Source organism: Amaranthus tricolor, chromosome 4, assembly GCF_026212465.1.
Source record: "Amaranthus tricolor cultivar Red isolate AtriRed21 chromosome 4, ASM2621246v1, whole genome shotgun sequence".
Classification (NCBI taxonomy): Eukaryota; Viridiplantae; Streptophyta; class Magnoliopsida; order Caryophyllales; family Amaranthaceae; genus Amaranthus; species Amaranthus tricolor.
Genome location: NC_080050.1, coordinates 336,730 through 348,219, shown reverse-complemented (window position 1 = coordinate 348,219; position 11,490 = coordinate 336,730). Strand labels below are relative to the sequence as shown.

The 11,490-nt window shown below is 33.7% G+C and overlaps 1 protein-coding gene across 2 annotated transcripts; it reads left to right on the top strand.

Moving 5' to 3' along the window:
• The first annotated feature begins 1,247 nt into the window (after positions 1-1,247).
• Positions 1,248-11,427, top strand: LOC130811305 (acyl-CoA hydrolase 2-like). Of its 2 annotated transcripts, XM_057677551.1 has the most exons (17): positions 1,248-1,552; positions 1,633-1,725; positions 2,487-2,554; positions 2,648-2,723; positions 3,220-3,266; positions 3,681-3,806; positions 4,788-4,865; positions 6,514-6,601; positions 7,231-7,343; positions 7,758-7,820; positions 7,903-7,958; positions 8,264-8,368; positions 8,455-8,511; positions 10,005-10,106; positions 10,638-10,686; positions 10,763-10,831; positions 11,052-11,427. In XM_057677551.1, exons 1-17 carry the CDS (start codon positions 1,537-1,539, stop codon positions 11,127-11,129), a joined length of 1,284 nt encoding a protein of 427 aa, XP_057533534.1. In that variant the 5' UTR covers positions 1,248-1,536; the 3' UTR covers positions 11,130-11,427. The 2 variants fall into 2 exon arrangements, with proteins under 2 accessions (XP_057533534.1, XP_057533535.1); XM_057677552.1 differs by lacking the exon at positions 3,681-3,806 and having other exon boundaries at positions 1,282-1,552.
• The last annotated feature ends 63 nt before the right edge of the window (positions 11,428-11,490 follow it).

Sequence of the window (11,490 nt, the reverse complement as noted above, 5' to 3'; positions counted from 1 at the left end):
GATCATACTCTTAAATATCAACTTTTATTAAATATGCATGTTTATCATATAGGATAAACACATATAACAATGTTGACATTATTTTCCTTAAAGCTGCTATTATGTCTCTTTCTTATGAAATATTTTCCACCCAAAATGAAATGCTAATAATACTAATATTAATACAGTATATATTAACTGCAATAATATCAATATACTAATATACTAATGCTAATACTAATATTACTTCTAGTAATAATGCTAATACTAATAAAAATAATATAAATAGGATCTTATTTAATATAAATAGGTTCAAAGTATACTTAAACACTTAAAAATATGATATAATTATATTTAAATACTTAAAACAATATGATGTAATTGTATTTCTTGAGCTATAGTTGGTGAGTTTAACGGTTAAATTCACCAACTATAGCTCGAGAAATACAATTACATCATACTCACTGAGCAATGGAGAGGTGAATGAAAATTTTATGGTGTTATCATTATGAAAAACTCCATAAGTAGTGATTCACAAGGTTCAATGAAATTCTCTCTACTTTTAAAGCTTTTTTTTTAAATCCAAAACTCACTTGAAGGAAATTGATTTACTACACAAACCACTAATTGAGTACTATTTATGGCGATATTGTTAAAATAGAGAGTGTTGAATAAATGACTTATTTTTATTAGTTTTTAATTTATTAGTTGGTTAAAAAACTAAAAAATATTTGATAAATGAGTTTTTAGCTAGCTAAAAAACTGTCTTATGAGTAAAATAAAAAATCTAACTTGGTTAGCATTTTTCCTTTTGGCTTTGGATTATTAGCCACTTTTTCTTTAAACGTTGAACAATAAATTTTAAAATCTACCAAAATCTCTCTAACAAGCTAAGTGGCTTATAAATAGTTTACAAGTCAATAAAAATATATAAGACTTTTTAGCTCGTTAAACAAGCAAGACTTTTAGCAAGTCAAACAAGCTAATTAAAAAAATCACAAAGTACTTCCTCGGTTCTAAATTACTTTTAATATTTTATTTTTCACGTAGTTTAATGCACTGATTTAAATTTTAATATCTCTAATTATACATTATGAAAAATTTCAAAAAATTAATAATAATTTGCATTAAAACGAATCAAATAATATTTCACTCGATTATGTTATAACTTATAAATTAAAAATTAATCACTAACTAAGAGATCTATAAATAATTAAATAGTAATATTTCTAATGTTGTATGTATTATTAAAGTGAGAAAATACTTATGAAGTATAAAATATAAGAATGGTTATTTAGGGCAAAGAATCTTTGGGAAGGATAAGAGATGAGATATGTTTTGTTATTAAATTGTACTCCTAATAATTTCTCCGTTCAGATTGATGAGTCAGCCTTAGTGGACAAACTGTTGATTTCCACAGAAGCCATATCATAATTCATTTAAATAAAAGTGAAGCAACTCATTGTTATAAATTAGTCTTTCTACATATGATTGCCGTTGATTCTTGCTGGGGATTTACGTTTTATTCAACAATCTTCTGTCTGACAGAGAAAGAAGATGAACCCAGAATATGGTATGTAAAATTGCAATAATTTTGGTTAAAATTCTGTTGGGTATGTTAGTTTTGAATCATTTCAATGGTGGGATTTTCAGTGACAGAGTTTTTGGGAGAAGTTCCATTGCTTCAGAGATTACCCAGTTCATCTCTCAAGAAAATTGCTGAGGTCGTTAAAGTCAAGCATTTTGGTATTATTTTTTTTAATTTCCCTAGTTTTCTTTTCTAGATTTAGTATAGGTTTTGGAAATTTTATGGCTTTTATGGAAGTTTTATTGGTGCTATGATGATATTTGTGAATTATGATTATTTATTTTTTTTTTGAATTTGTGAATTGAAGGTGGGATTTGATTCGCTGATGAATGTTTTGCTAGTTGTTAGACTTTTGTTATATGCAAATTACTTCTGCCATATAAAAAAGGAATGAAATGGAAATGTAAAAAACATTATAAATCTGACCATGAATGTAATGAATCATCATGTGGGTGTAATTTTATGTGATCAAAAGGATAATTAGTTTAAGAAGTCATATTTTTTGATTTGGGGTAGGCTAAAGCAAGGGGGAAAGGGAACTAATCCTTCTTATAGGGGTGAGAATCAAACCCCTGTCACTAGGTGAAAGAGAAAACCTTTAATCACTAGGCTAATCAAGATTCAAAAATGGATAATTAGTTTAAGAAGTCTTATTATTGTGTCTTATGATTCTAAAATAATATGTTGATTTGAAAATGCCATGACAATAGATAATCTTTTGATTGATGTGAAACACATCTTTTAGCATGAGAAAGTAGTTCTTTATTTCTAACTACTACAAATTACATTTGCTTTGAAAACTATCCCTTGGTTTGCATATGCCAATGAGTTTTGTTAATACGGGGTTTTATAGTTGCTCGTATTTATTTTTTGGTATTTAGTTGACACATGACTGTATGATTTAAACTTATTAATGTAGACATCGGAGAGTACGTTATTCGGAGAGGAGAGACTGCAGGTGGAGTGTATTTTGTTTGGGAAGGGGAGGTAAGTTGTTGTTTTCTCAGTTATATATGCCCTGCACTACCTTGTTGGTTATCTTGAGTATTGTTAATTGTGTATTTTTATCACGTATTATAGGCTGAAGTCTGTGGACAGTCAGAGGAAGAAATCCGCCCAGAGTTCCTGCTAAAACGCTATGATTATTTTGGCAATGGTGGGTGCTATGTTTTTTGTTTATTGCAAAAAATGCTCAAGTAAAAACAAACAAGAGTGAAAAGAAAAGACTATAGTGGCGGAAACTAATGGAAAATTTGAATTGTATGTTGAATGTTATGTTACTCCATTTGTGTTGGACACAGTACATGTAACATTGTCCACTCTGCTATTGAGTAAAAAAAATTTCATGATAGCGAAAAAGAACAAAAAATCGGAATGTCCATGTCCATGTTCAGGTTTTTCGTTTTTTATATGCATAATTTTAGAAATGTAAGTTAAATGTAGCCTTGTTGCCAGGCACTTCCCATGTTGTCCTGTAGAAGTGGCTATACCCAGACCCCAGTTTTCATGTGACTTCTCGTTTGGCCTGCAAATATTTTTCTTTATTGAAGTTACTGATCATACTGATGGCCTATTTTAACCTCTAAAATCATAGTTGTGACTTGTGAGCTATGTTAAGGTGTTGCAACTTGATGCCATCTACTGTTTTCTAGGTGCTCCAACACATGAGCAGCAGGCAGATGTGATAGCATCATCCAAGGTATGCCCTTTATCCGAAAGAATTCATAAGAAATTCCCATTTGATGGCATTGATAACTGTCTTTTTTAATTAGAACCAGATGGCATGTGTTTATCTTTCTAATCAGTCATTAACAAGTTTCACTACTCTAGCGTTTTTGTTGAAAAAGTATCTCCTTACCATATGAATTGGCCTTGATCATTGATAGGGAAGTCATTTTATGAAATGTGTTACGGTGAAATTTGCAATATGTCCTGATTGGACACTGGACTGGGTTATAAGTGAAATTTCCCTTCAACTGATTCTTTTAAGTGTAGTTTAAGTATTGAATCCTTTGCTAAAGTAAATTACAGGAAAATCAAGAACCTGGTTCAAATTTCTTTATTAAACTTTATAATGGATATTAACTGTGCACATTCTACATTATGATGATAGTTGACATGCTTGATGCTGCCCTCTGACCACTGTGCCTTGCTGCGGCCAAAATCAATATGGAGTGATGATGAAATGCAAGAGACCCGTGCAGCTGTAGAGAGCATATTGCATTTGGATCCCATTGATGTGTGTTTACTTCTACCTAACAAAAGTGTTTGTATTTTAAGGGCTTTTAAGTTGCTTGCTGTGAATTTTGGTGCCTTTTCTGTCTAGAATTGAAGTACTTTATTATTGGGTAGCTCACACAATTGTTCACCTCTGGACTCCAATGTAATAGTTAATGCCTCAATACAAGTTTGACTTGTTGGGTTTTTCTTAAAGTTCCTGTCACTACTTGAAGCTATTTTTGACAAATTTAACCAGTTAGATGTTACCTATTGCAGTTCATAGTTTAAACTAGTCATGAACTGAACATATTACGAATATGCCAAGGTAGTATTTATTCAATAAATTTGGCCTGCTAGATTACTTCTTAGCCACTACAATACATTGCTTTCATTGGTGTAGAGCTGATACCTTTTCTCTTATGGTGCAGAGTGAAGTCACATGTTATTCATTTTTCAGTTTTATCTTAACATCGCCATGCCATAACTGTAATGTGTAATAGTAGTGTCTTCATGCACAAAGAGTACAATATCTCCATCTGATTCTCATTTTGAGTTTGGTGACTTGATTGTTACAAGTTTGAATATTTATCTCTTCTCAAAATCCTTTCACGTGTTCTCAGATCTTGAAGACGTTTGTGATGTTTTACATTTGAGACTGAGATTAGCCGTGATGAGAATTTCCGGTTATTTCTCTCTCATCCCAGGGAACAGAACATAAACTATTTTATATAATTTTGACATCACACTATTGATAGTCTGATGAATGGAGGATCTCAAGTATCACTGGCAGTGAGATGTCATATGCTGGGAACAATATGGTTGATGACCATGGAGACAAATTTGTTGGTAGTCTTATCTCATATATTATCTGTGTAATAAACTACATAAGTTCATTCTCTGGACTGAGTCAGTCAATATGCTTTATAAAGAAATTCATTTGCTTATGGCATTAAGTTCTGCTCAAGTAAAGTTTAACTTTTTCTTGTATCACTCCTTGTAGGTAAACCTATTTAAAGGGATCACCTTGCCTGATGCCCCAAAATTTGGAAAAGTTTTTGGAGGACAGTTTATTGGTCAGGTAGATGTGGCTTATTTTTTTTCTCATGGTACTACATGCTTGAATTAAATTCATTTGGAAAAGTTTCAGAAGTGTCTTAACTGTTTCTAATTTCCCATAAACTTGTAATGGTGCAGTATGTAATTCTCAAATTAACCTTGGACTTCTTCAGTAACATAAAGACAATCATTTATTCAAGAATTGCCTCACTCGGCCCTAGCCGTTGCAGAAACTGCTCCTATTCTTTCTCGAGTCGAGGGACTCTTTGGCCGCGCTCTCCTTTTATGGGTATGAGTTGCCGCCGTCCTTCCCTCCCCCGGACCCTGACCATAGTTTTCTATGGGCGGGATACACTGGGTATGATGATGATGATATTTATTCATGAAGTGATCACCTTAGGTTCCTCATTATATTATTGTCTAGACTCTTCATTTTATCGCGAGTACCCATGTGAGATTCCGTGGCTCTCTTAGGCATGATTATGTCACTTTCACACTTCAATATGGGTGAAAATCATTTTTTTCATGAAGTCAAATAGGACACGTACCTGTGTCGTTCACTGGTACTTGAGTCTGAGTACATAGGATTATTATCCTCAATTCTCTCATTTTTTTTTATATAGCTCGTGATGTTACATTAAATTGCTTATATAGGATGGACTGTTGAAGCAGGAGAGGTTTGTTCTCTTTGCTTATTAGAAATCCTAGTTCTTGTTTGAGAGGCTGTTCTGTAGGCTGTAGGCACCCTAGTGCTTTTTTGTTCATAACACCTTGCTGCTTTTATTCTATATCATCTGCACGTAGGAATCGTTCTAATAATTTGTTTTTTCTGACAAATAAAGTTAAGAAGAAAAGGGAGAAAGGAAAAGAAGTAATTACAAACTGAGTACTGGAGTAAAAAACCTAAGTTCTAACCTGTACCTGAATGTTTCTGTTTATTGGGAACTTGCAATGAATTTTCATCATTTCATGGGAATTTTAAACTTGCTTGGTCAGGTTAAGGATTAAAAATTAGGGGGTTGTACCTTGCCGATTTTTTATTACGGCGAGAATAGCTCATTGACCATTGTCTATGAGAGAATGAATAAAAGATGCATGTTTTTTGGTTTTCTATGTTGTAAACCTGTGAACCGCTGAAATACTTTATAGTTTCGTAGTTTTTGGTGACAGATATGATTGTGCTCCCAGTATGTCTTTGAGATAGTTACCATGTATATACATCAAGAGGGTTAGTATTTTTGCAAATAGAAGTCTTGCCTAATTGTGCCTGCTAATTTGACTTAGGAAAATTGTTAATCACCATTGTTATTACAGCAGTATTGTGATGCCCTGAAACACTGTTTTAATGTAGGTTTTGTAATCATTGGTTTATCCTATATGTGATAATATTTCTGAGATTTCTTACGGTTAATTTGAAAAAAGCTGCTTGCTTGAGTTTTATAATTTCAAGCACTGCATGCGTTAGTCCTAGTCCACCTGAACTACATCCTCTCTTACTCACTTTTAACTTTAATGTTTAAGCTGAATAGCTATGACCCTTTATCTATATTTTATGTATATGTATTGAATGTTCGAAAGCAAAATTGAGCTTTTTATCATTTATGGTTTCTTTTGAAGGATCATAATTTTCCCAGCACATAGAACCTGACGTTTAGTTTGTTAAAATGCAGGCGCTGGCCGCAGCAACGAAAACTATTGATTGTCTAAAATTCCTCCATCATTTGCAAGCTTATTTTCTTCTTGTCGGAGACTATGATAGTGAGTATATTCAAATTCCTGGGTGATTTTTAAATGCAACCTTATCTTTACCAAAGTGTATAAAGAAAGACGTTTTATAATCTCTAGTCCTCATCTATATGAAATTTGATTTATATAGATTTTGTAGTCAGTTTGTTTTAACTAGTTTTTCAGAACTAGTTCAGATTTAGATTCTTGGAAGGAAATTGTCCATTTGTTCAAAATAATCTCAACTATTAGTTATTTCACAATAATCTCAAGTATGGGTATACTTTCGCAAAATAATCCCAACTATTGATTTTCATGCTCATAATAAACCCAAATTGGGTGCATTACAAGAGAAAAATTGTAGTTGTTAGATTCAGTTGGATTTGTTGTCTTACACTTGGATGTATCATATGATTTCTATCTATAATGTTAATATGGTGTAATGTAAAGTATCATATGATTCGGTTAGGTTAGGGTATTGCTTGTAGAAGAAGACATTAGAAGTTAGTTCCGGGAAAAGCAAAGAAAATTCTGTAATCAAGGGAAGATTAAGGAGAGAATCATCATATTAGTGTTGACTAAGGTTGTAATTACCAAGAATTTAGAATCTTTTATTTTACCGACTCTTTGGGTAAATTTTTTTTTTTTATGAATGATTGCAGTTCCAATCATATATCAGGTTCACCGCATCCGTGATGGGAAAAGCTTTGCAACCAGAAGAGTAGACGCGATACAAAACGGAATTGTTGTTTTCACTTTGCTTGCATCATTTCAAGTAATTTACTATTCTCTGTCACTCCCTTGTGATACTAATAGTAGAAAATGAATTATGTGCCTCTGTATCAGCTTTTAATTGCTTCTGTTATTGTTAGTTTAAGTTGATCACTACATATAGTACGAGATAGATGTAGTTGCTGATCAATTTTGGAAAGGATCTATTACGCTGAAAGTCTGAAAAGACACATGAAATCATTGGCACTTTGATCCCGTAGCTATGTAGTTCTCTTTATGTGTGTAGTTAATTAATTGGCTAGTTGTTAAGAGTATCTACTAGATAGATGTAATTGGATTTTGAGGTACCATTGTTTGGCCAGATTTGTTGAGTTTAGTTGACTGATTGGCCTGATAACTGCTAGATAAAGCTTATGATATTCTCAAGCATCATACTGAGTTTTCCTTGACTTTTCAGAAACATGAAATTGGATTTGAGCACCAGGAAGTAGTAATGCCTTCGGTACCAGCTCCAGAAATGGTATAGGGTTTATGTTTTCTTTGGTCTCTATCGTGATTTTGTGGTGTCACTTAATCGCACTTATATATTCTATGCATTTTAGCTTCTATCAATGGAAGAGTTACGTGAACGGCGTATTATTGATCCTCGACTTCCGAGGTTTGTCATTTTGAGTTACTGAAGTCATAATATTTTGACTTATACATTTGCGATTTTCTCATTCTCTCTGTCCCCTAAGGCCCAACTGCAATAACGTAATGTTTTTAATATAAAGTTCTTTTCTTTTCTTTTCTTTTGAATTGGGTTTGGAGGTATATGGATAAGCTTGTCTGTTATGTCTGATGCTTCCCTGAAGCTATCTATTGTTCTCATTCAGGATTTTTGCTTCCATTTTCGCACTTTTGCAATGCTGCATCCTTTTGGTTTACAGTTTTGCTTACAATGTCTGGTTGATGTTGTGACAGGAGCTACCGTAACAAAGTAGCCACCGCTAAGCTTATTCCTTGGCCGATTGAGATACGGTTCTGTGATCCAAACACTTCCACTAATCAGACTAAATCCCCTGCAAGGTTGTAATCCTTTTCCTCATAAACCTTGACAACTGTTAGTGTTGTATCCAAATTTTTGCTAAGTTATTGTGTTATATTTTCTGCAGCTTAAGATATTGGTTTAGAGCCAAAGGAAAATTGTCAGATGAACAGGCTTTGCATAGGTAATATGTGCTAATTCTGAGAAAAAAATTGTGGGGCTTGAATAAGTCTACTTGAAATCAAATCAGATGAGATTTTTAGATGAGTGACTATTCTGCGTTTCTATGTTTTCAGATTCCGGTGTGCACTTGCTTTGTTTCACGTTCCTCTTGTAACCCGAAATGACACAACCTAAATATACCAAAAATACACTATCAAACCCAACCTTACCCGAAACCTGATTGTTTTGATCTTGTTTTCTTAATTTTGTCAACTTTTTTGTATTTTGAATCAAATTTTTTGGTTATAGCCTTAAAATTTGTATGTTGGTCCTTAGTTTTAAATTTTTTTATAAAAATAAAAATAATATTATATGTATTATTTGGAAAATTTTAATGTATATTTTTTAATAAATCTTTGACGTGATGGGTCAATCTGAACCCGACAAAAAATTGTGAGTTGACCAGACAATGACCCGAACGAAAATAATCCTTATTTGCATTTTCATTATCTTACAACCTTCAAGTCTCAAATTATTGAAGCATTTATTCAAAAACACTTAACTTTTTTGATATGGAAAAAAACTAATAATTTTAATTTTGTTTATAAATAATTATTTTGCTAGTGTATTGATCATTTGACTATTATTGTTTCACTAATGTATATACTAATTGGTCTCCCCTAATATAAATTTCTGCCTTCACCCTTGGAAAGATGCAACTATTACCACATTTCTGCAATATGGCTTTGGCATTGTTGTCAATTTTAGTGATATTAAGTTGTGTTATAAACTATAATAGTACAACTACAGTTGTTTTGACTAAACTCATAAATGCGACGTGAAAAGCTATCAAGTTTTTTTCACCTCGTGGCCACACTATTAAAGCGGCTTGAGCCAAACAAGGACCCTTATTGTCATGCGGGCCAGGTAATCTTTGGGTGCCTCAGCGCTGCTTGCCAGTATTTCTGCCCAATGAGTGTCATTGTGGCTAGTAGCTGTACTTTCAAGTTATGTTTTTCTTCTCCCATCTCATGGGAATTGGGATGGAATGAATACCAGCGATCAACTGACGGGATTAAACTAAAAAGAGAATGAAAAAGAGAAAATAAAGGAAAAACAGCTGAATTTCGAGTATTCAGCTTACTCCGATCTGCCTTAAGCTCTGTATTAATTACTTGCATGATTACACCCTTTTTGCACTACCTTATTTATAATATATTTAGGCTACTTGCCAGCTCATACATAGCATATGGTTTCCTTTTCCCTACCCACTGCCTAATTCTGTTATGGCCTCATTATGCTTGCTAACAGAATTATTCCTTCCAAGTGACACCTCAGCATTAGTAACATTCTGTTTGCCTCTCCTCTGATATGTGATTATGTTGGGCTTAGGCTGCTTAGCAATAGTGAATGGCGTAGCATGGGATCCTGTATTTGGTGCTCCATGAAGTTGTGTACAGCTCCTGTACCTGTACTCATCCTGATGTTTCCTTAAACTGTTCAATCATTCTGCAGATGCGTGGTGGCTTATGCGTCGGATCTTCTGTTTATTGAAGTAAGCTCAAATCCTCATCGTAAGAGGGGTCTGAAGATCAGTGTTCTAAGCTTAAATCATACGTGAGTAACAGCTTCATCCCGTAGGATATATCTTCAGACATACTTTTGTCTCTAACGGCCCATTTGGTAGGTGATAATAAACCGCGGTAATAGGAATGAAAACTAATGTAATTTTGGTTGAAAAATCTCTTGACTACCTTGATGGCCATGCTTGACAAATCTTCAATCATCTCATTTTCTTCATAAAATTCATTCCAATGCATTACCATTGGGAAATGTGGTATTAAGTGGTAACGGAAATTTGTAAAAAAAAAAACTTTTTTGTGATCAAGGTTTCATTACCATGGGAATGACATGGACTTTTTGATGAAATTTTACACTATAAAGCATTCTCATTACCACCATTTAGTATCACTAATCAAACGGGCCGTTAGTGCATGACCTGTATATAACCCGCTCTAGGTCATAGTGTACACTTCCAAATGGGATTTTGCCAACATTGGTTAACATTGAATTCTTTGTTCAACTCCGCTAGAATTGTTTCCCCCTGGAAATTAAGCTCCTTTAATTTTCTTGGTTTCACTTTGTCAGGATGTGGTTTCATAGGCCTGTAAAAGCTGATGATTGGATACTATTTGTGGTAAGCTTGACAAAACTCTTGTGGTCTAATTTAGGTAAGATTTTCCATGAAATACTTACACACCATTCTGACATAGATGGAGAGTCCATCTGCACATTCTGGACGTGGCATAGTTGCTGGTCGGATGTTCAATAGGAGCGGAGAGGTAATCTCAACTCTATGTCCGACCTTTTCTAGTCGTTTTTATCGTTTTTGCTCCTGTCCGCTAATAATTGATGACTAGTTTACTTTAAGGCCACGGCTTCATACACAGGCCGACCCATTTAGTGGGGACAAAGTAGCCAAATTTGTAAAGAAGCTACAAATTTATGGAACCGCTCTATTTGCAATAGAGTTTGCTATAAACACAACTGTTTTCCTGTCAGCTTGTTGTATCTCTAGCTCAAGAAGGTCTAGTCAGGGAGGCGAGGACACCGCAGAGAGCCATCAGAGCCAAATATTGAATTTCACAGTCTGATATATTGTTATACTTTGTTTTCTCGTGAAGATATAAATACACGAGGGACGGACCAGAACAGGAAGTAGATTCTGTCACTCAGACTTCAGAGTCCATAGACAGACCTCGGTTAATTATAGATGAGTTTGAAAGCTATTACAATTAGGAATTGACCTCTCTAGTGTTGAGAGGCATTCTTTAAGTATTCATTTGTACAAATTAGAAGCCTATTATTTGCTATATTGTTTCCGATAAACTTTATGTACGATTACTGCTGTCAAATAAACGACTCTCTAGTCCCTGTATTTGTATAATGAACAAATTAGTGTCTTGAAGATGATTTTTCATGCCATTGTTTTTTTTTGGAT